This window comes from Lonchura striata, chromosome 5, assembly GCF_050655825.1.
Source record: "Lonchura striata isolate lonStrDom1 chromosome 5, ASM5065582v1, whole genome shotgun sequence".
Classification (NCBI taxonomy): domain Eukaryota; kingdom Metazoa; phylum Chordata; class Aves; order Passeriformes; family Estrildidae; genus Lonchura; species Lonchura striata.
In genome coordinates, this window is record NC_140707.1 from 22,422,518 (window position 1) to 22,447,687 (window position 25,170).

General features: G+C 39.6%; 2 protein-coding genes and 1 non-coding gene across 6 annotated transcripts in view; all 3 read right to left on the reverse strand.

Annotated features, from left to right (window-relative positions):
* ZNF143 (zinc finger protein 143) overlaps window positions 1-6,961 on the reverse strand; it is a 38,045-nt gene extending 31,084 nt beyond the window's left edge. For all 4 annotated transcript variants that reach the window (XM_021529477.4, XM_021529476.4, XM_085580092.1 and 1 more), the window contains exon 1: window positions 6,870-6,961. The gene's annotated coding sequence lies outside the window, so the exon portion shown is untranslated. The remainder of the gene's footprint in view (window positions 1-6,869) is intronic.
* A 1,632-nt stretch (window positions 6,962-8,593) lies between these two features.
* The window catches only part of IPO7 (importin 7), a 34,264-nt gene continuing 17,687 nt past the window's right edge, over window positions 8,594-25,170 (reverse strand). Inside the window, exons 9-25 of the mRNA XM_021529478.4 lie at window positions 24,809-24,943; window positions 24,183-24,282; window positions 23,113-23,189; window positions 22,662-22,778; window positions 21,797-21,886; window positions 21,157-21,322; window positions 20,242-20,402; window positions 19,290-19,418; window positions 17,672-17,738; window positions 17,468-17,593; window positions 17,121-17,218; window positions 15,755-15,850; window positions 14,857-15,077; window positions 14,542-14,747; window positions 13,996-14,202; window positions 13,525-13,641; window positions 8,594-11,423 (exon numbers count right to left, since the gene is read on the reverse strand). Of these exons, the coding sequence (XP_021385153.2) occupies window positions 11,326-11,423; window positions 13,525-13,641; window positions 13,996-14,202; window positions 14,542-14,747; window positions 14,857-15,077; window positions 15,755-15,850; window positions 17,121-17,218; window positions 17,468-17,593; window positions 17,672-17,738; window positions 19,290-19,418; window positions 20,242-20,402; window positions 21,157-21,322; window positions 21,797-21,886; window positions 22,662-22,778; window positions 23,113-23,189; window positions 24,183-24,282; window positions 24,809-24,943 (2,211 nt within the window). The 3' untranslated portion in view covers window positions 8,594-11,325. The remainder of the gene's footprint in view (window positions 11,424-13,524; window positions 13,642-13,995; window positions 14,203-14,541; window positions 14,748-14,856; window positions 15,078-15,754; window positions 15,851-17,120; window positions 17,219-17,467; window positions 17,594-17,671; window positions 17,739-19,289; window positions 19,419-20,241; window positions 20,403-21,156; window positions 21,323-21,796; window positions 21,887-22,661; window positions 22,779-23,112; window positions 23,190-24,182; window positions 24,283-24,808; window positions 24,944-25,170) is intronic.
* LOC116183777 (small nucleolar RNA SNORA23) lies at window positions 21,435-21,604 on the reverse strand. Its single transcript, XR_004148470.1, has one exon. It is a non-coding gene; the product is annotated as a small nucleolar RNA SNORA23 (small nucleolar RNA).

Below are 25,170 nucleotides of genomic sequence, written 5' to 3' on the forward strand. Positions count from 1 at the left end.
AGAATGTGCACACAAACTGGGGAAGAATGACAGGAAAAAAGCTACTCTAGACATTCAGCAACCTTGTGATTGTTCACTCCCCTCATGCACACAGCACTGAGAAGTTTGAAATAATATGCATTTATTTCATTTGAAAAGAAACGTAACTTTTATTTTTAATACACTTCTAAATAATGTACAAAACCTCTGTAATTTTATAAAACTTATAAAAACAGCAAATAAAAACCAATCAAGAAGGGTAATATGGCAAATAATACACAGCCTCACAATAGTGAAACTTTTATTAAGGAATTTTAGAAACCTGTATTTCCATGGTTGACAAAGCTGTATCTCAAAATCAATTCAAGTACGTCCACAGTGTAACAAAATTAAGTTTTTTCCTGAATTAAATACTACCTACCTTAGGGTCCTTTAACAACTGATATGACTGCAAATATCAGTAATTTCACAAAACTAGTCTGGGCAACAAATGTGCGAAAATTCAAAAATAGTAGCTACAATTAACAATCTGGTTAAATACACTTCAATTGGTAATTCATATGTGTTACAGCCTTCTGAGTCTCAGTGCAAAAAAAAAAGTCTGACAGACTGGAAAACTGACTATTTATTCCACATGAAGTTTTTTCAGACAACCCAAGAAGACTTTTAGCATTTCTTCCCCCACTAATTACATAAAGGTATTTGTCATCTTTAAGCTCAGAAATAGACACAGGAGAACTAGGACTCTTTTTACAATCTTACTTCTGCTCCCCTATGTAGCTGCATGATATTCTTTTCCAGTATTGAGCAGAAATCTGTAGCAGGCTCAGAAATTAAATCTAGATCCTGTGGGTGCTTTGATCAAACACTTCAGGAGATGTGGATTTCCTTCTTCATCAATAGCCATTACCTTTTCCAGGACTTTACTGCACTGAAAAACTGGGGTTTGTGCTGTTGTCAGTCAGACTGACTTTCAGTAAATAATTGTAACAACTACTTAATGTTGGGCACTTCTTAATTGCTACATGCTTTCTCACATAATCTCTATTTCTTTTACTGTATTTTCTCCAGTCTCTTGTAAAGGCAAAACATAATGAAACAGCAATTTCCACCACATTAATCATCCACAGTATAAAATGGAAACAAGGGCTGAAATACAGAATAAAAACCTCTCCTAGAGAATCTGGTGTTGTATTGAGATAATTTAATAGCAAATCACACAATCACTTTCTAATTTCCTACATTGTAAAGAAATGTTGAGAATGACAAACCACAGGCCCTAAATCTTCTTCTGCAGAAAAACCTGACCAAGAGTAAGGGCACTGTCAACTGCACAAGCACAACACACACACACTCTGAAGCAATCAAACTCAAGGCTCCTTTTTATTCTTTTTACAGTATTTCAACCTTTCTGTTCCACAAGAGATACCTTCTAATAATAATGCAGTTCAAGAGTAATTCACTGCCAAAGTGTTTGGTATTTCTTCAGAAATGAAAAACAAATGCAAGACCAAATTTATCATTGCCCTAACCACACATCAGTCTGACTTAAGTGTGAGCAGTGGGAACCACATTTAGCCTGACAAAATCACTTCATGTTCCAGCAGCCTTTTTCCCCAAAAAGCCATTTCCTCACAGTTTATAGTGCAAATGTTATCCATAAATTGTGACTGTTAGAACTATTGACTGATATCAATACTTGCATTTCATAGATTAAAAAAAATATATTAACCAGTGCAAATAAAGAATATTTACAAATCCTTACTCTAACTAATGAGATGTGTGTGTGTATTTTCACTCTGTGGGAATGTGAAGGTTGCTATTATTTTCGAAGGTGTGGCATTTAAACATAGGAAGATTCAGAAAGTCACCCACCAACAAATCCTAGGCTGGTCTCAAATATGACTTCTAACTTCACACATTTCTTGAACATATTAGAGAAGAAATTACTGGTTAATGAATGGAGGCCAGAGTAGTTCCATCAGCACGTGAGCTGTCAGCAGTGCTGACAGAAGCTAAGCTCTTTCTGCAGCTCTGGGACAAGCATCTCACAGCAAACACCCAGTTCCATGACCACACCTGCCCTGGGTGCACTATTCCAGCAGCACGGCTTCCTGAGCCAGAGGTTTGAAACAGATCTGGGAGTCTTCCACAGAGCCAATTCCAAAAATTCTCCATGGAAGCTGACAAGCAATTGAGATCCATGCAGCACTGTTTGCAGAGGTACAGATACCAGGATACCAAAATTTTTATATTAATTAAGTACAAAAGAACATACTAATGCAGCTGGTCAATGTGCAACCTGCTAATGACTCAGTTATTATTATTATCCACAGTAGTACCTAGTAGCAGTAGTTTGGCTTGAGGAAGAGCCACCCATATAATCTGTCCCAAACAGCAAATTCAAGCATGCTTGAAACACCCCTGGATCATTAGGAATGCTGGGCTGTGTGCATGGAATGCCTTGCAGACCTACTGCAAATGCGAACTAGCCTATCCAAACAGCTCAAGTTTCCCTCAACACAGGTGGTATTTCTTATTCATTTCTTCTCCCCTGGACAAACTTGTATTAGCAGTGCTCAGGCATACCTTCCTTTCTAAAGAACCTCAAACCCATTTCTTTATTGCAGACTGACTGGTAATAAATTACTTGTGTTTTAATAGTCAAAAAATGTTTGGGTAACTAATCATAATAGGCACATTCAGAAAAAAGCTGAATGGCAGGTGAGCTGATTTTCTGAAAAAAACTTAGAACATCATTAACAAAGATGAAAAAAACTCCAAACCTAAAGTAATTTTACAGCACATGTTAGTGAGAGAAAGCATTTAATTGCAAATTGATTTTCTCCCTGGAAGTATAAAGGGAAGCAGATTTAATGCACCTAATAGATGAATCAGTGTGTTTTTAAAACTACAGGCTTTTGTTTTTACCATCAAGTGTATAGCTAGCTAAAATAGGTATGCAGAAGGCACCCAGCTGATGCATGTCACAGCTGTATCTACGTCACTCCTAGAAAGGAGCAGTGATGTCTACTTACACTAAAAAATATATAGTTAATTTCTGAAACACTTCATGGGGCTACTTATCCCTTAAATCATAACATCTCCAGTTATATCGCTGTTTTAAATAAAACTGGGAACATCTGGTGATTAACTGTACAGTTAAGGGCTAAAAATCTGAAAGAAACTGAGACCCACTATTTCTACTGTTGTTTTACTTTCATGCGAAATAGACTCCTAACTTTTTAACTGTCAAGCAATCACAAAAGTATATTATTTACATCACCAAAACAAGGGAATCCTGGCCATGCCCTTTCAAATCCTGCAAATCCACTGAAACTGCCAACAAAGAGAGGAATTTTGAGTGGGTTGTTTTGTGTGGCTGTGAGTTAATTAGCAATCTGGTAAGTACATTACAGATGTATCAGCATTAGCCATGACAGTTCATGGCAGTGCTTTAGCACAGGCTTGTATTTCAGGAGCTAAAGGGGCAGCTGGCTGGATTGCCAAAGCCAGATTACAAACAGAACTTGAAACCAGTACATTGAAATACAGCCTACAAAACCCTGTGCAGCACCACATTAGCTATGTATGAATACACTTAATATATGAGCAAACCAACTAACTTGCAAACACAGACCCATCTTATAATTCCAATCTGTCATCAGAAACAAAGTCCAAGACTATTATGCAGGTAACACAATTTTCTGCTCAAGTGTATACAGAGGGAAACATTCTGCAGACAGTAAAATACAGACCGAGGTAAGCATTACATCGTTTCTAAGTGTAACTCTGATGTCAACCTTGAAAATTGCAAAACCTGCTGGAACTTTCCTTTGAAACTGAAAATTTCATTTATTTAACAAGTGTTATCTTGGTGGAGCAAAGTACAATCCCACTATAGAATTAAAAACCAGCTATGCAGCCCAGAACATTTTATCAGACTAAGTTACTGGAGGCATCTAATAATTGAGTCCAATTTGGATTGGAGTAACTGATCAATGATCCCTGGTGCACAGAGGGGGAGAAGCAAAATTTCATTCCCTTAAGTAAATACAACTATGGGCAGATCAAGTTACACTCGGGTAGAGGCTAAACCCCACTGTGCTGAGATGGGTCACCATGCCTCCTTCCCCTCCTCCCTAGAAATGGTGTCCATGGAGAGACCCCTGGCTCAGACCAAGAGCTGTGCACACCTTGAGTTACAGGAATTTGCACTTCAGAGCTGAACTCCTGGGTTCAAGAAGAGGATCCATGGGTTCAGATCGTAGTGTATCTTAGGATTCATAAGCTAAACAGCTTTTGGGGATCTTTTGTGATACAAGCCACAGGAACAGACTACCTAATTCACGCTGTCTTTACCAGGGGCACTGATTTCCTCGCACAGGGGAGATAAAAAACAAGCTGTCCCCAGTAGATGCTGAGCAAAAAGCACTGCTGGTGAGCTGCAAGAGACGTAGCAGCAACACAGGGAAATCAGTGAGCAGCAAAGCAAGGCTGGCCTGGGGTGCTGTGCTATGTACACACATGTCAGAGGCTGCAGGAGTTACAGGAGTTATCACGGGAAGCACAAACCACGGGGATGGCCAAGGAAACAGGTACCAGCCAAAATGCAGACAGGAAAGTGAGTAACTACAAGAGCACCAAGATGGGTCCACCCTCCTCATGAATATTTGCATTCTGGCCATTGTGAGGCCTGAAACTGCAAGAATTGCCCTGATTATCTGTGTGTGCAGAAACCCATCCAAATTAATCCAAGCTCTTTGGAAAACAATTTGCTTCACAGGTGCCTGCTAACGACTCCTCAAGATGCAATAGTGCTTCTCAAAGACTCCACCTATGCTGAGCTGAGTTAACCCAAAACTCTTCAGGTGAAGACTCACAAGCAAAAGCAAGACCAACATCCGTAGGGTAAATGAAGCCATCCTGACCAAACTAAAGCCTATGAACCCTATTATCCCTGTGCCCATCCCACAGAGCTTCAGGGGAGCAGTCACACAGGCAAGCAGCCAGCACTTGGACCTGGCCACTGCTCAAACTCCTGGTAATTCCCTTCTGGACGGTACAGGTCAGCAAAACTTCCACTGAGCTGAAGCAGCAGACAACTGGCAATATTCTAAAGAAAAAATTAATTTACAGCCTCATTTTGGCACCCATTAGCAGGACTATTCACCACTTGACTATAGCTGTGTCTCCGGAGAAAAGCATTAAAAGCTATACAAGAATGAAGACACTGCAACTTTCTACCTGAAGTTCCTTTTACACTGTTTTAAGTATTTGCTTTGTTTCAGTCTTTAATATAAAGCAAAATTACTCTTCCTTAGATAGGGTAGTAGAAATAAAATATTAATTACAACGAGAACAGTTTTAAGTAAATTATTAAATCAATTTGAAATACACTTCTCAAAATTCTTTCAAAATGTTTATTTTTACATCTCGTTTAAGCTGCAATCAATTACCAAAGCAATCATCTATTATTTGACCACATATTCCTGAGGTTCCTTTTCCGCAGTGAAACAAGACAAATCGCTTTTGACACAAACACGGTTTGAAAGCTCACAGCATTAATGCAAAATACAAAGGAACAAGCCATGAAAACACGGCTACAACGTACTCTGCCATTCTAAAGCTGTATGGCAAACGCACAAAGCTAACAGTCTACCATGTGAATGTCAAAAAAATGCTAGTTAAGCACAATCTTACTTCATTTTTCAGGTCCCTAGAAGCTACAACAGAAATATCTAGTATACAGTCTGCAAAGAGAGCTGATGGTCAACACTTGATGCAGACTCGGTAAAACAAGAAGAAATGTTTGGTCTGAAAGACGGCAAGATTGTAGTTCCTGTGTCACTGGACTAGAAATAACATTCCTTACAAATACTGGTATCACTCTGTGTATGATGGCAAAAGCAATTCTCTGACAGTTCAAAATGAAACCTTAAAAAATTTAAAACTTAAAAGAGAGCTGCTCAACCGCAGCCCTGTTGTAACAGAAAAATTAAACTTGCACGGGAGTCACGTCATTTTTTCTGGATGAAAAAGCACCACAAATAAGGCCTTATCAGAAAACAAAATAAAAATCTTTGCGTTATTGCAGGCCACTATTCTAGAGGAGCAGCTTCTCGTTATCCCGTTCTATTAGAAGTTCTAAAGAAAAAAAAAAATATGAAGAGAACGACAAAAGTAAAAAAAAAAAAAAAATTAAAAATTGAGGAGAAAAACCCGCAAAGGTTAAGACGCTCCAGCATTTTGGCGAGGTGAGCGAGAGGCAGTGCAGCAGCAGGACTCCAGGAGGCCGGCCGGTGCCAGGCGCTTCTCCCGTGAGCGCGGCCCGGCGCCTCGGGCCGGCTCAGCGGATTCGCCCCCGGAGCCTGCGCGGGCCCGGCCGGCTGCGAAATGCGGCCGGCAGCATGGAAACACCCCCTCAGAAAAAATAACAGTAACAAAAAGCATGCGTTTCATAATAATGGAAAAAAAAAAAAAACCAAAAACAAAAAAAACCACCAAAATTAAAAAATCAAACAACGGGGAAAATGCCAAAATCTGCGAGCCCCCCCGATTAGAGCGCGGCGGGCGGGGGGCACGGAGCGCCCCGGATTAAAGCTCCCCGCGCCCCCCGCCCGTGACGCAGCGCCGAGCGGGCCCGGGGGGGCGGCCCGGGGGACCCCCGCGGGCCCGGCGGGCGGGGAGGGGCCGGGCGGGCCCCGCGGAGCGGAGCGGCTTTATCGCCGCGGCTCTGCCGCTCGGCTCGCTGCCGCCCGCGCTCCGCTGCCCCTGCCCGCCTCCCCGAGCACCGCCGGCGGGCGCGGCGGGCGCGGCGCGGCGGCCCCGTCCGGAGATGGCGGAGGGAGCATAAGGCACACTGGGTAAAAGCACATTTATATACGAACCTCGCCGAGAAATTTTCCAACAATTCCTCCGTCCGACCACCATGCACCAGGACAGGAAACGGCCGCTCGGCGCCGCCCGCCCGCTCGGCACCGCCCCGCACCCCGCGGGCGGGGCCCGGCGGCGCCGGCTCCGCCGCTCCCATTGGCCGCGCCGCGCGCGCCGCCGCCGCCGCCGCCCGCCATTGGCCGCCCGCGGGCCGCGCGCCGGTGCCCATTGGCCGCGCGCCCGCGGCCCCGCCCCGCGGCTTCAATGGCGTCGCGGCTGTGCCGGGCGCGGGGCCGCCGCCATTTTGTGCAGCGGGCGGCCGGGCGCCCGCGCGCCAGCGGGGAGCGGCGCCATTTCCTGCCCTCCCCCGGCGCGCGCCGGCAGCGCCTGAGGCGGCGGGGCCGGGCCGGGCCGGGGCCGGGCGGGGAGGGACGGGCACGGCCCCGGGGCAGCCGATCCGCCTCGGCCGGGGCCACCCGCGCTCCCCTGGGCCGTGCGCGGGGCCTCACGGCCGGGCCGGGGACAGCGAGCGCTCTGCCCTTCTCTTCCCGGCTTCTTGCCGCATTATCTCCGGCTGCCATTCCAGCCCGGCGCTGGGGGAGAAGGACGCTGTGTTAAAGCTGTGCTTAGAAGTGTTACCCTTACGAGGTTTTTAGGTATGGAAACGTGTATTAGTGCCCCAGCTCCCAGTGTAAGGCGAGCAAAGCGTGTTACGGTAAACTCCGCAGGTGATTGCTCAGAAAACCCAGTTGTACAGATGACGCGAATTGTTCCCATTAACGGGACCAGCTCTGGTGGCCTTACTGCATGTTGCTAACATGAGAGATGTACAAAAAATGTACGTTTTGCTCCGGAATAATAGTTTGAAATTCTTGCAGTCCAAAATTATTGCAGTTGTACAGAAAGCCCAAAAAATACTTATTCCTAAACAGGCCTTAATGGCCAAGAGCGTTTCTTTCCTAATTTAATGTTTCCTAATTGTAAATTTTAAGCCAAATACAAGCTGCAGGCATCAGTTTGTTTCGAGGTACAGCAGCAGTGAAGTACCCAAGATAAATTGCTTTTTCTGATTTGCCAACTCCCCTTGTCTTAATAGATTATCATGTCTGTAAAGTACTACAATCTCTCTCATTCTGAGGTGCTTTATGTTTCCACCATCAACAGTTTGCTATGAAAAGTAGAGACACACAAACCAGTGACACACCTTCTAAGATAAAGCTACATATTGACTGAAAAGTAGCTGATAGTCAGCAGCAGGAAAAGCTTTTCACCTGCCACTTGGCTCATTCTGGGTATGTAGAAGGTTCCACGGTGAAAATTAACCTTAAAAGCTACCAGATATCTATTACTAGGCATCATTAAAATCGCCTGCATATTTATTGGCAGGTAGTCAGTAATTATTCTACTGCAGATTTGATAAAGTCTTGCAGTAACAGTCCTGGGCTGTGGGAGATTGGAACAGAGCTTTGTGGTGCTATGCTGATACATATTAATAATTCTTTTAATACAGTGATTAAGGGAAAAAATATTAACCCAGTATGTCAGCATTTAAAAAACTGCCTATTTTTTATATTTAACACAGACAGTTGAAGAGAATTCTGGTTGTGCCTAACATTTGTTTGGAGGAGTATTTTGGAGAGGGAAATACAAACCTGAGATCTGTGCAACTCCAGCAGAACTCTACTGTAAGGCTACATCTACATTCAAAACACCACACTGAAATAAGTGAAGATAAGGATTTGCTTTAGATGTTTATTAATCCAAGGAGATCTTCCATAATAGAAAAAAACAGAGGCTTTAAATTTCCCAGCTCTCCCTCTAGAGTTGCATTATCCTTGAAAATGGAATGGATAAGTGCAAGTTCTAGGAGAAAGATCAGTTTTTAATTTGACATAAGTGTATCACTGAAATTGATATATTGCATCACAAAATGCGCTATCACCACCAACAACAATGCAAAATTGTTTTGCAATTTATATAAATACATTTCTTGGAGCAAAGGAAAGCAAAGTTTTAGATCCACTCTTAAAAAAGATGCTCCTTGCTAACCAGTCTAGTGACACATAAAAGCACCCTTGAAGTAAGACTGTACTCCTCACACCAAGATAGAATTCTTCCCTTCTGACTTGAAAAATATAATTGTTCCAGAACTGATAATAGCACTAAAATTGGTGATTTCCCTATTTTTTGTCATCTGCTTTATACATGAAGCCTTCTCACTGCTGCTGCCACATCTTCTGCCAGGAGGCCCAAAATGGCTCATCTGTTCTCAAAGCTTCTCTTGCATTTTTAGGATGCATATGAAAGTAAGCAGATACCCAACCAGCAGATGTTCAGAAATTATTTGTTAAACTGGGTGTTCCCAAGCAATGCAAGGAGAAGGCGTGCTGGAAGCACATCTGTTAGCTTTTTCTACAAAAATAAAACCCTGTCTAGATTCCCTGGGGGCCGGTGCACGCCTGGCCGTGCCCGTGAGCTACAGTCACAAACCCCCAGGTAAGTTCTGCTCCATGCATCCCCTAAAGATGCACAGCAAGGACCCCAGGTCTCACACCACCACGAGGATGGGTATTCCCATCCATCACAGTCAGGTTTTTTTCACCTCAGGAGCTTTGCTTTTTAAGTGTCCCTTTGGTACTGGGGCAGGGCTCCCTGTCCCACCTTGGCCCCCCCGTGTGCAGGGAAACATTTGCTGCTCTCCAGTGGAGAGGCTGGAAAACCCCTCCCGCTGCCTGGGAAGCGCCAGCACCAGGCAAAGCGTGGGGCTGGGCAGATCAGCAAGGAAACCCCAAAGCACCGCCAAATCCTGCTACTCTGCTGATGCAAAAAACCACACCACACAAACCAATTTTCTGAAGACTGCATTTTGAGTATCATAATATATATATATGTGCATTTCATTTTTACAGATAAAAACTCCGTTTATTTTTAACCTGTATTTAAATTTTGGAGGCTTACATTAAATTAAGGTAGCTTGTTTAATATCAATTGTAACAGCAGGTGACATTTTTATATAAAAACAGCCTAAAGGAAAAAAAAAACAAAAACCCAAACATTTGATTTAAAAGACCTGACACCAATGATCTCAAGGCAAGATCAAACGCCAATGGATTTGCTTTTAGAAAAGAAAAAGGGGGCATTTAAGCCAACCCATTCACAGCCTCTCCCTGCTGGCTTCTTCATACAGTGGTTTTGATAGTGGTCCCAGAGGGAACTGTATTTTGCCTCTCTAGCTAAAATACTAGTTACTATAGCAACTTTGAAGGAAGAAAATTGTGGCTTCAAAACTGAAAGATTGGCAAAACTTCAAATACACTGTCTGGATCAGGCAGACAACAGCACACACTAATGCTGCAAGTGCAAAAAGAGGGGGAATGAAATGCAGGAGTAGTGCACCTGCACTACCATGAGCTGGAAAAAGAATATTCTGCACAACTGCAATTATATTCCATAGCCCATATCAGCCAATGATACTGTTGTTTTTAACAGATTGCATATGTAGGTGTTTCACCCATACACTTCAATTGACCTTAAGAACTTCATGTCTCATTTACCTGCCTTAAAAAGGATAACTTTTCTTTGTGCTTACAGTACATATTTGTTCAATTTTCTAGCTTGTACAGTGAGATCTTTAAAAAAAACAAAGGACACAGAGGGTGTTGCTATTTTTTCTTTAGCAGCAATGAAATATCACTAACCCCTTTTTACATATCCGAATTCAAGTCACAACCAGAGGTGACTGCACCACAAAGTCACCAGGTACAAAACTGCTAGTTCATTTTAAATTAATAACTTGAAATTATTTTCCCCAATACATCCCTTATTTTTTATTTTTATAAACAGCAAACATTTTGCTATTTTTGTACATAGGCTAGCAGGCTTGTTTCAATATGAAAGTGCTAATTCATTTACAGATTTATCAGTCATGTAGTGCTACATTAAGTGTCCAATATTCTACATATGAACAATCTTGATAAATGGAAATGATGAAGATTAAGTAAGGCTATCTGATTACCTTATCTTATTTACATTAAAAGAATAGACACCCAGTAGTAGGGATAAAAGGGAAAGAAACTGGGCAAATACTCATACTGCCACAGGTGTAAAAATTAAGTCTGCCTTCTAGCTTGTACTGTAAATGAGACATTTTAAATAGTCCTGCAGCCCATGTCTAGTTTTTTTTCCTCAGAAAAAGAAAAGCTGCCTTCATGACATCCCCTCTTGATTTCCGATCTCCAAAGTGTGTCATTTGAAGCTTTAAATTCAGATTCTTCCTATCTTCAAAAAAACCTCTGGTTTGCTTTCCAGTATCAGGTTGAATAATCAGGTCCCACTTCTGGGGCTTTTGTCCAATCTATTTATAAATTAGTTTAGAGTGAATTGTAGATAACATGAACCAGTTCTGGAACCACTATTGGGAGGAACACAAGCTCTTCACTACAATCACACAGTAGCAGGAAAAGTGATAATTCAATTCATTCCCGGGGCAGGGCCTCCAAAATTAAATGAAGTTGGCACAACTGGAGCATTGAATTTGTATCCTCCATGCTTTTCAATCATTTTGGATTCTAAAAAAAAAAAAAAAAAAAAAAAAAAAAAAATAAACAGAAGGAAGAAGTTTTAGTGTGCATACAGGGGGGAAGACAGATCAAGATTCTGTGACTGACCACTTTGAATCTCTCAGAGATACATGTTTAACCTGGGGTTACCCAACAAAGGAATCAGCACAAACAAATGGAAATGTGCCAGGCCCCAAAGAACATAGGGACAGACTATTTACTTACTTTAACTTCTCAATATTGTTACCACCACACTTTCATGAATTTGTACTTTTAAAAGCCCACACTTTAGCTTTTGGACGTGACTAATTTATAAACAGGACCTGAATGAATACTGCATTTACAAACTTGGTAACAGGCACACAGTTCTTTCTGGTTAAGATCAACAGACCTGCAAGTCAAATCGGTAACAGAGCACATGTGCAAAAAAGCAGTACACAGATATTGGCTAAATTTTTGGTGTTCCTATCTCAATTCAACAATATAAGCAGAAGAAAAAGCCTTTTAACACATGCTGCTATCCAAGCAGGTAATTTGGACTTTAGGTTACTAAATAATTCTGAAACTACCAGGTTGATCACTTTTCATTTTCAACCAAGCCTTAAAATCTGTAGACACCTGAGGTGCACATATCCATCACTGTAACTACCAGTGATTGTTAAGGTGTCTGGTTTTACCATCCTTCAAACACTGCTGTAGGACAGGTATTACTGTAAACCGATTTTTATAATTGTAATACATGGATAACTGAAAATCAGGTTGGTAATTTAGGTTGTACCTTTACTACAATCTAGATTATGCAGAAGGTGGCTTGTATTATTGCCAGGCCAAGATAACAACACTTATTAATGTATTTTATTGGTCTTAGAGCTTCCTCCTAAATAAAAACAGTTGCAATCTCTCTGGGAATACAGGTCAGCTCATATTATCTGGCAAATTTGCATTTTGGCTCTGTTTCTTTGGAAACAGGCCACAAAGATGTCGCCATGGCTAATGGAGCATGGGGAAAGGATCCCTCACAGCTCCACAGAAGACAAATCTCTCAGCATGTGGAAATTCTTTTAAAGTACATTTATAAGGGAGAACTGTATTTCAAATCCTTCTAGCAGGATGTCCCCATGTGTGGTAAGTGGCCTAAATGTAGTATCAGAGTGCTGTGATAGTAGGCAAGAATTTCCCATAGGGATCTAGTTACTTAAGTTAAACTTTACAACTTCTCTGAAAAAAAACAGTACAAAAAACTTAAACAAACAAACATACACCTCAAACTTTTTTTCCCCTATAAAATGCAGTAGTATAAAGTTACATCAAATAATGTCTAGTACTTGACAGGAGTCACAGTGAAACTGTGTTTTCTAACCATTAAAACTGGATCATTTTGGACACAAACAAGGTTTGTGAGGTGATTTAGGCTGTTCTCTCATGAAAAGCACTTACTAAATGTGTATTCTTACTACCAATCTATTGAAAAATTTATGAATTTCTGTTTTGAAACATCTGTAGCAATTGCTCACTAAGACAGAGGATATGAGGTTGGACTGATCCCTCAACATCCAGTCTTGACTTTCCAGTGTTATATATACTGGCTTAATCTCAAAAGGGAAAACCAAGAAAAAAGATAAACTGAATACAGGTGAAAAAAAATCTGTACTATATGTAATATTTAATAGGCTTAATGATGTGGCTTTACAGATGGTACTACTTCCATAATTTAGTATTCTCCTACCCACAGAATCCTTGTCTATCCCAGCTGGACATCTCAGGAAATTATTAATCAGCCACTTGATGTGTTTGTTAACATACCTGGAGTTCATCTACCTTCAGGTAATCAAATAAATTGTTTTCAAATCCAAGCAATTAGGCCAAATATACTTTTATTTCCTTGGCTACCCCCCAAGCGTTTCTACCATTCCTCCCACCTGTGGTATTGCCACCCAGTTTGTGCACGGAGGCTTTGTGACCTGACAATTCCAAGAGATTTCAAGCAATCCTGTTTTGGTGGAGACATGATCAGGCTTGAATTAAAGGCCTTTTCTGTATCATGCTTCTTGAGCACACCCAAGCATTCTGAGAGCAAAGGAGGCATTAGTGGTGTAAAGGGTGCAAATACCGTGTGCTGCCCGCCGCTGATCCGCCAGGGTCGCTATGTCCTGCAGCTGCTTCCTTTGCTCCTCAGTAAGGCCCTGTGTCAAAGCCTGGTACCATGCAGGGTTACGGTTCTGAATTGCTGCAGCAGCAAGAGAACATAAGCAAAAGGAAAGTATTGATTAAAATGTTCTAGAACTCAAACTTTACTCACTCACTGTCATTTTAATCAGAGTAATATTCTGTTATGGTTACATAATTCAAGACATTTAAACACTAGTACAGCTTCTGACCTCTTCCCTACCACTATAAATTAATTGAAGCAACTCCCTCTGCTCTGAAAGTTTAATGATGCATCTCCTTTCCAAAGAAAGAAATGGTTCAAGCACGTATTGGAAAGCCTGTTTGGAAGTTTTGAACAGGTTCCAGTTAACAACAGTGTATACTGAAGCTGAAACCTAACTTGCTGTCCAGGAAAAGAAATACAGTTACTTACTCTGAAAAATTGTTTTAAATATCTGATATTCATCAATAGGGTTATCTTCATCATCAATAATCGTAGAATAACCTTCCAAAGCAGTCTCTTCAGCATCATCTTCTTCCCAGTCTTCATCATCTCCATCTTCACCTGCCTGTTTTGCTAGAATTTCTAGATACTCTTGACCATCTTCATCAATGTCATCTTCATCACTCCCCAGCTCCTCTGAGTTAATTATAAGCAAACAAAGGTTTATCTTGAGAAGAGCAAGAACAGTTCTTTAGAATGTGGCTAATTAGATAAAACAAGCAGTGGAAGTGGTAACAATACCATGCAGGCTGGAAAGGGGGGAGCTCATTTAACTCAGCCCTGGAAGTCAGTTTTTAAGAGGGAGTGCAAATTAAGTCAGATATATTTAAAAGTTGTCAAAAGATGTCCAGTGTTCTACTGCAGTGCTTCATTTTTAAATTAGGATACTCAGAAGAATTCCACAAAGGAACTCGGTATCTCCATCAGAAAAAAACAAAACATACAAAAATAACATCAAAGGTTCTATCTCCATACCTGTTTCCTCATCTTCTTCAGCTTCATCATCATCATCACTGTCATTTTCATGCTCTGCATGACAGGCATATGCTCTTTTCAATCCATTAAATAAAAGGATAAAAGCTGGCAGGATCTGCCCAGCAACTTGATTTAAAACCTGTGGTATTTGCTCCAGATCAATAAGAGCACACAGGCCAAGCACACACATCTTTCTGTCATGAAGTCTACAAAACAGAAGAGTAGAACAGTTTCAAGTTTTGTCATGATTTACATGCAGGTCATACACATGCAGGTTTATCACAGAGAATAATCTCCAGAAGTACAAACACTTACCCCAGGAAACAGTCCACATCATTAAGCCACTGAGTTATGAAGTGATTGGTGACAGGCTCCACATTATTGGGGAAACGAAGATTTTCCAACGTGTTTAATAGTAAATGAGGATTGTAATACAAAGCAGCTATGGCAACCTGGAGGCACATGGTTCGCAGCTCACTGGTTTTCACTTCTCTGGTCAGTCTCTCCAAGGCAGCTTCCACAAACAATGGTATGCACTGGACAGTGAGAACATTCACACTCAGTGATCAAAAATAAAACCTGTCGTTCTGTACTTCAAACGTGTGGCACATAAACACAGATGGCATAAAGTTGAGTCATTTTTAACTGCCAGCAGAAGTCAGACACAGAGATTAAATGAAAATGTGAAAATATTTAATCACATAGATTTTGTGACATCCTGCACAGCAAATGTTTTTTATAATCTTGTGTATTAAAAATGGAAAATAGAGAAAATGTGTACACTAGGGAGTCCAGAAAAATCAACTTATTCATGTCTCAAATTTCATCATTAAGTCCCTGGTCCTTCTATTACATTGATTGGATTCTAGGAACTTCATTCTTCATTATTTCAAAGCTATGAGGTTGACAGAATAATTTTCATTAAATATTCACTAGAATTAACTTAGAATGCAATTAATTGACTTTTTAGAACCAAGATGCTCCTGAGGTGGCACTCTTCCAGACTCATGAAAACACCACAGTTTTGCAGTGTCCTAAATTCTGAAGCCGAAGTGTGCAGGAACTCTGCAGTGCTGTCAATCAGTAACACTGACAAGATTATTGGTTGCACCACACAAAGTGCTTGTAACAAAACTCATCTTAATACATAATTCATGCTACACAATAAAATAATTTAGAAGTATTAGTTTTAGCAACCATAGTCATGACTAACCTGATCAATGCCACGCCCTTTACACTGAAGAATAATTACTTCTAACAGCTTTGCTGCATGACATTCTGCATCTTCTCCAGCAACTCCCGTCAGGACCTGAAACACAACCATTACTGGTGGTGCATCCCCTCAAGGAGTATTCTCTATCAACTACTTCTGCTTTGAAAACTGGTATGAATCTACCCCCTCTAACAATGGCAGCATTAACAGCCACCAGTGAAGCAGCTAGATCTACAGAAATGGCTCAGTGTGACAACCAGAGACTGGAAACTGCTGAAAGTGGACAAAATGAGCCAAATGTACAAACATTCAAGAACTCTATGGATGCTGAGCCTACCACAGTTACTGTAAAAGCATCAGCTGCTGTTTTGCCAAGGATTATTTCCATACACAAAAGAAAAACTTTTCTTATGCATCAATGTACTGAATATTGTAGAAGTTTACAAAAATGGAATATCCAATGGAAGACCATGCAGTATCTAAAACTTGTGTTAAAAATTCACTGTGCTCAGCTAACACCAATCTCTAAGTGGTCATATTATATGTAACATATGTTTTATATGTAACATTCCAAGAAATTACAAACATGACAATTGGCCTGGTTGCAACTTGTTTCAAACAAAGACTGGCAAGAGTTATTCGCTAGTATTTATAGAATACTAAAATAGTTATTCACTGTAATATTTAAACATCTTCAAAATAATTACTCAGGAAATACCACAGGCAGCACAGCTGACAGTTCACCAAAGCTCTTTATATAGACACCACACACCATATCCAGGAGTGGAAAACTGAAATCCCCATGTTACTATTAGAGATGATAAAATATTAACACACATCTTATAAAAAAGTATTCCTTTCCTAACATGGTGCTAACACTCTGGAAAGCTGTGTAGTCTACATTTTGACTGGACAAAGAAAGCCCAGTAATACAAACTAGGATACAGAAACCCTACCCAAAAGTGCCTGGACTGAGTCAGACTAACTGCATTCTGCTCCCAGCTTTCACCACTGACGTGGCACGAACTTGGGAAAACAACTTCCTATTCCTGTCCCTTTACCTTCCATCCCTACACCACTTACTTAGCTAACAGGTACCAGACCTTCAGCACACATACAGCATGTGTATCCTGGCCATGGTGAGGCTACAAATCCCAGATGGAAGAATCCACCTACCTTCTGCAATCTGTCTTGCGTGCCCATATGCACAAAGCATATTACACCAAACCTGCTTTGTTTATTCTGCTTTTCTTATGTAGGATTTATTTCTCCCTTCTGCCAAAAGCATGTATCTGAAATTTTGATGCAATCTCTTTAAATTTCTCTGCAATAACTTAGTAATTTTACCACACAGGAATCTACTCACCTTCTTGCACATACTGTAGATCATTTCAAGATATTTTGTGTCTGACAGAAGTGTATCTGTATCAACAGTGACATAATTATGCAAGAGCGGCATCATATCTGTATTAAAAAGAAGGATTATCACAGTTAGGTATCATCTGCCTGCTTTTAAAATCAGGTTAAAATCTGTGTATTAATAATTACAGTTTTTGCTTAATGTTTGCCAACATAAGCGTGTGCAAATCATAGGTGCCTCAGCAAAACAAGTCTGGTTGTTTTCCTAACATTTCAGTCATGATGCAATTTATTGTATGGCTGAAATTGCATCCATGAAACCCTCTAGCTTCCCAATTTATTTATAGTACTTACCAGTAAAATAATCAAAACCATCCTGTTGGAAGACTTCAAACACAAGAGGAAGAAGCTGCCACATTTGTGCAGAAACCTGTTGGCAGGTCAGACTATGAGCCAAGGAAAAGATCTCCTCGTAGAACTCTAAAACAAACAGAATTTAGGTAAATAGCATGCCAATCCCATGTACTTCTAAAAGTAAACCAGCAGAAGTACAGATACCTAGTACATGCTGCTGCAAAACTGTTCCAATCACTTGCAAACAGATCCCTTCCAGCTGCTGGGTAATCTGAAAAAAAAATAACAGGTAATTACTATTTTCAATACTTTGGAATTGAAATTAAACACATCTTAAAATTTGTCAAAGCAGCTTCTATATACAGAATATAGTTTTTAAGAACTATTAGAAATGTCTCACATTTTAGAGCACTAAATGCGTAAGAGCAGCACTCGGCTAAGGATATACAAGATAGTGTTCAATACAAGATGGCTTTTGAGTATGGAAGAATCTCATTATAGGGTATCCTTTAAAAAGAAAAGCCCGACTAAACCTCTGCATCAGTTCAGTCCCATTAAAACACTGTAAGCAAATATACGTATATATCAAAGGAGTAAACAATGGAAATCACAGGAAGTATTTGCTGTTCCAGAAAAGAAATTAAAACCAAAAAAACTTGAAAAAAATCCTAAATACCAAACCACTTCCCAAACCTAGCTTAGGATGTTCATATGACATGGAGAGCATTAATGCAAATGCTGGTCCTACAGATACAGTCAGTGTTCCCAATTAGTGTATATTAGTCCATGGAATAGCTAACAAAACATTAGCCTGTCGAGGGCACTCACCTTGCACAGGGACAGGTAAAGGCTGAGCTTCTGGTTTTAGCTATGCAGAACAGGATTTGAAACTAACCTGCTAAATACTTTATCTCTTGGAACACTGTGTGAGATGTCTCTAAATATTAATGTTTACTGGTCAACATTTTCAAACTAAGCTCCTCAGGACTAGCATATCGTTACACAGACTTCTAATTTAGAAGGCAAGGCTTTGCTGACAAAAACAGGTACAAGCAGCTCTAGCAACAAGTAAATGAGCTGAGCTGGTCCTTGGTGTGGCAGCACTGTATACTTGGGAATTCCCTTGGGAATTTGATGCTGCTTCTTTAGTGAAGTCTTCAGAGCCCTATAGTTTATTACTGAACTCTTGAGTCACTAAAAAACTGTAATGTATTTATTAAAAGACCATAGCTGACTTTGTAAAGAAAGATTTTAATTAGAAATAGCGTCTTTTGAACTGGCTGTACTCTGCACAGAAGTGGCCCCATTCAGTACACAAAAACAAAATGATAGAAGTTTTAATCCTAAAGGAAAATTCCTCAGGGCAGATGAGGCAGGTAAAATCCCCCATCTCTGAGCACAGCCACAAGAGCTGTATTTACCCACATCAATTCTGTCACAGTGAGCAAACCCAGCCAGCAGAGTCAATGTTTGCAGCTATGTGAAGCTTTATCTATTTTGTTTGAAGGGCAGACCTCATCAAATCAGATGTGTGTTTCCAGTTGAGCTGAGAAAGCTCCACCTGCTACAGACACATTTGAACAAGAAGCTGGATTCTTATGGGAAATCCTGTGGCAACATTTATGCTCTATTACTGCATGCATTGCATAAGAAAAGTGACCCACTCTGTTACAACTTGGCTACATGTTAAGTACTTCACTATTTTCTGTTTTAACGTATTTTTGGCCAAAAGGACAGTTTTACAGCTAACAATGCTAGGACTACAAAAGACTTACAGCATTCTTAGACCATACATATCAGCTTGAAAGTAATTTTTACTTACTTCCTTGTGATCTTCAACTACACTGAGAAGTGTATCGATAGTATTCAAGATTCCCATTGCTGTCACTGCTTTGTCATCACTACCCTCTTCATCTGGACCAGTCTGGATCACCTGGTTAAATGTCATTGCCTGCACGTAATAGCAGAACAACCCATAAATATGTCATTAAATTGTGATAATCTGGCACTCTACACTATTTCAGAAGGACTTCTGCTGAGAAAATGTGTACAAATAATAGCAGGTGACTGCTCTGCTCCAGAATTTCTTCTCAGGATGATAAAATTTGGATGTTAAACCATTGGAACTGTCACCCTTTATCTACTCCTCAATAAAAATATATAAATGACATTATGTCCCATGCAAAAAAATACATTTTCCCATGGTAAGTTCTTCTGACACAAGGTTTCCTCAGTAACTGAACTAGACCGGAACATTTGGCAGGCATTCCTAGAGAGGACACTCTAACAATTCCATTTTAACTCCAAGACCTTTAGTAGGGAAGCACTGAGCTGACCTCTGCTTTTGCAACCATTAATGCAACTTGCTATATATGGCCATTCAAGCTCTGAATTTCTCCTGCAGATTCAACTTTATTTTCACACCAAAATTTTCATTTTAAATCTACTCTTTAATTTAATATTTTAAAGGAGACAACCTAAGTGACGTTTTAGAAACTACCTAAAATGTGCTACCAATCTCATTATTACCGCTATCAGGAGGAAATTATGTGGCAAATATTTCTACAATGTTCTTAGAAATTTCTAGTTGGTTTAAGTTATGAAACCACTTCTGATAAAAAACTGTCTAAATGCAGAAGAAAATTACATATATCAATGCACTTAAACAGGCTGGAGTAACAACAGCTATTAATTGATGGTCAAACTCAACTATCAAATTTAAACACCAATCTTTCCCATATTAAACATCTTCCCAAGCCACCATAAAGTCTCACCAAATGCTGTGTCATTTCTACTGCAATTGGGGTAACTTCTTCACTATATTCACAGATCATCTTCTGAATCACATTAGTAAGATCATCATTTTCAGTCTCTCTTATAATATGAAGCAAAGCTTGCATTACAGGTCTAATGAATGGAGTAATATATTCTTTAGCTGTAAAACAGGTGGAATGTTTGAATTAACATTCTTAGAAAACTAGAGATGAGTTTAAGAACGTACACCTCAAATAACTTTATTTAGTGTTTCAGCATCAACAGGCCAAAACCATGAGTAGAATAAATCATTATAGCAAAACTAACATTCAGAACAAATTTTAATAGTATATGACAAGAGGATCAAAATTTAAGTATGAAAACCACAGCACTGCAGTCTGAATTAATAAAATACAAGATTACTGAGCAACGCAAATGTTAACTGAATGGGAATGGTACATATACACCTTTATCAAATTACCTGAAGGATTAAATATATAATTTATGTTTGCTCTGTGGCTTTTATGCCAGCTTCAGGAATACTAAGCCATGTAAAACCTGCCTGGATCAAGACAGACTTTTTTTTTCCTTTAAATAAATTTTAACATGAATTAATATATGCCAAGGCAGATATTGCCACTGTATTTCTGATTCAATTATTAGGTGCTATAAAATTGGATTTACTCCACCATGAAGCTCTTGTTTACCATGTTTTAATAATCATTATGTCTTATGTTAAAATGCACTTTATTGTGTAATTTATTTTAAAAATTAAACTTTTCTAGCTGAAAAATTACAGCAAATGATTACAAATTACAATTGCAAGAGGGAAATTAAATTAACATCAGGGAAGAAGAGAACAAGTCTGCCTGAACATCACAAAGTTAACACCTATTCCATTAAAGCTTCCCACAGCTGTAAGAAAAGGCTCCTACCTTTCTCTTGATTACTGATGAGAACTTGAAGGGCTATTGCAGCTTCCACTTTCACAGGCATTTCCCTATCATCTATCAGACACCTTCTTGTGAGTTCTAAGGCTGTCTGGAGATTCTGGTCACTTTTAAACTTGACTTCACAGAAATAATGAAGAACCCAGCAAGCCTGAAAAAAAAGACATTGAAGAAATTCAGAGCTGCAAAACCTACAACCTACACAAATCGTTGAATCTGAGATGCAACTGCTGATGAATAAAGATAAGACTCTTCAGTGATGAAGATGTTTGAGAGTGTGGAGGCTGGTCAGTGGGCAGACATCACTAAACCAGTACTATGATCTCAGGTTCATCTTTGGCCACAGGTTTTGTGTGAGCAGTACAGTCTATGTGCAAAACACACACAGACCCTACCACCAGACACAGATGGGAAACTGTGCACACAGCGCTGCAGCCATTTCAAAACTACACAGGGGCCATCTATAATCACATGCAAAAACTGGTACTCATCCCTGGAGTAGGTGTACCATTTATTATGAAAAAGGTGCAGAAAGGAGAGCATCTGTGAGAGGGGAGAAGTTGCAGATTTCTGAATTCTTCAGCTGGAACAGTGTATCTCACCAGTAAATGCCACACTTCCTTACCCGTGCTCTCATGTAACCCAGCTCACTGCTGAAGAGAGGGAACACATGATTCTGCAACATATATTCCATCTGATCCTTATAGATCTTTTTCTGTCAAAATATGAAGGGAGGCACATCAGTTTAAAACTTCATATAAAAATTTATTTCTATCCCAATAAAAAAGTCACACATGAAAGTGTGAAGAGTGTAACCCTCAGACTTTTTACTTATCCTTTTTTTAAAGTCAATAAGGCAACAACGATCTCCTGTATTAGTAATTAAACTTGGATCCTACATGGGTCTTCTAAATTTTCAGTAATAATAGTGACACCTTTTTCCCCAGCCAGTTTTTGACCCCAAGAGACACCTTTCAGTTGGCAGCACATTGGCACCAAAAGTAAAAGTGGTCAGGGAAACTGCTTAGAGTTGTAATCCAAATACAAGTCCATGCCATGCATCTATTTTGCTACCATTTTAACTGAGCAAGATCTCCTAATTGCTTTTTATTTCCTCTCTTCTAGACACAAAACCTAGTCCATTAAATAAACAGCCTCTCACTGGATGCACTTTTTTCCTATGAAAAAGGGAATGTAATTAAGTGAAGCACAGACATGGTGTAATTCTCACCAGAAGCAGAGCACTTAACTGAACTTAATAATCTAAACTTGAACATGACCTATAAAACTTTGGTAATTAAGTAATTAAGCTGATATTAAACCCAAAACAATTAAGTTCAACAGCTCAAAAAAACTGGCAGCAGTTCAGAAACTTGTGAACTCTGAGCTATTTGCATTTCTTCTAAGGCACTATATGTTAGAGAAAGCATAGGAGGGACCAAAAAAAAAAAAAAAAAAAGGATGAAAAGAACTAGATTTGTTCTGCTTACTTTTAGGAGAATTTCAGCCAAAGAACCAATCATATGTAAAGCACCATCTTTCTTTCGAGGATCAGCATTTGGCTCTGTAAGGATCTGATAGCAAAAGCCCATTGTCTTCTGCAGGACCTAGATTACATGTAAGGTTAGTCAAAGTATTCCAATCAATCAACCCAGGTACCTTCTCTGTGCTCTGAAGTGCTAATAGTCTGCTCCAAGTCTGGAATTTGGGCAATGTTTCATGTCTTTGTTATAAACACACCATATTCTATCAAGAATGGATCCTAGGGGAATTTGCAAATACAAAAAATCATAAATAGACCAGTGCAAAATAAATTTGGAATTTCAAATTTTAGCATACTATGAGATGAGAGCAGAAAAGTATAACTTTTATTAATAGCTCTTTCAGCAAATAAACTGAATTTAGCTAGTGGTATTTCAGTATAATCCTTGAACAACTTACCTCTTTCCTTTTACTACACGATGTAAACAATAATGTCTGAGCAGCAGTTGTTGGAGAAATGAAGTCTTCAAATACATCTGTTAAATAACATTGTAACAGTTTTAAATTCCGGTCCTTTACTACAGTTCATGATCCCAATGTTTTTAACATGAAAAAAAGAGCACCTTTCAGGTGATTAATTGTGCTTTCTAGCTAGAGACAGTCCAAGTCCAAAGAGTAACACGTAGTTGGATACATATGTTTCATGTTTTTCATGATGACTGCGTCTACATGTCTAATCTGAAGTTCTATGTCTCTTATTTTTAAGATAAATATTTTTAACAGTAGAAGCAGACCCAACAGTCAAGTTTTGACATGGATGTTATTTGCTCTACAGGCCAGGACACAGAATTAACTGGGTTAAAAAATGCTCCATTTCTCTGCAGAAGAGGATTATCAGAGCCTTGTGTAACACCTGTAGTGTTTATAGGTATGCCTCTGACCTGAGGGATAAAAACTCCCAAACCCCTTGTTCTAGCCACATAAACATTCCTAGTGAAGGGAAGAATTTGTTCAGGGAGTCTGAAGGCTTTTTTTTTTTTATTGTTCCCAGCATCAGAGGACTGCACAGACTTAGAATAAACCCCAACATAAAGTAGCAGAGCACAGGAGGTGAAATGGGACAAGTCTGGAATGCCAGGCTTACTCCATAATGTGTCATTTACCAGTGAGGTAAACCTGCTCTGAACTGTGCCATGGGTGAAATTCCCTAAGAAATCCAGGGCCTGAAATATTAGCTGTTTATGGCATAACTTTTAAATGACATTAAATTTATGTAGTTGTAGCTAGCAAGACCAGGACTGTGTGACTTGTAACTGTAAAAATTAAATACCTTCACAAGTGCACAAACTCCTGTGTCATTGCTGACTGTTGTATCCTCTCTCCTTTCCACCAATATGTCCAACTTCTATTATTTGGTGAATACACTGGCTTTAAAAATTAAAGCCATCTCAGTTTCACAAAAACACCCCATAAAATCCCATCCTTTGCATGAAATAATTTTTTAACATGAACAAATTTCAAACGCTCACCAAATTTCATGCGGATATATTCATATGGATCTTCTTGCCAAAGCTCTTCATCAGCATCTGTATAGCACATCAATGGGAAAATAACATCTTGGATGATTCCCTTGAATAAAAAAAGAGATTGAAAACAGATTACCACTACTAAATCAATCTCTATATTGTGTCCTGTATTTTACAGATTTTCTCCATCCTGTCACTTCCTCATATAAAATGGTAGCATTCTAAAACTATGTGGATTTAGGGTGGATTTATGTGGGACTTTATAAAAAAGCAGATAATTTGTGTTTAGGTAGAGTTACAATACAACACAAGATACCAGATTGGCTTTGGATAATGGCATGTGGAGATGATGCAATGCCATAAATTCAGCAGCTAACAGCATCTCCAAATATGCTGTGTTAGATTGTAATCTTTAATAAATTAAAACAAAAAGGAAAGACAGCAATCAATTAGCTGGCTTTGTTCATATTTCAAGGTAACCTTCACTAAATTGGCTTAAACTCTTTCCACTGGCAATTTATAAGAGAAGTGCCTAAAATGTGAATTGTAGCAGGGCTGGAAACACTGTACAGTAGATTGACTAATGTACTTCTGAGTCATCTAAGTATTAAGCCTCCAAAATGGCTTACTTGAATATGAGGTTTCAGATTCTTCCAGGTGACTGCATGAGACACTCCTTGATTGATGTAATTTAGCGTTTGCTGCAGAACTCTAGGAGCCATGTACTGCTTTTCCTTGTATTGGTACAGCACCTTCAGCAGCACCTAGAGAAATCAGATCTCATCAGTAGCTTATATTGAGCACATCCCATTTTCACCACAATCCTACCCTCCCTCACAAGCCTACATAAGACCCCCTCAAAATTGAACAAATCCCCCATTCATTCATTAGGCTAAAATGGGTACTGACTAAGCCTTCAACAAATGTCATTGTTAATTTTATAAGACAATTTGCAGCTCATACAGGGTTCTTGCACATCTTTTAAAAATAC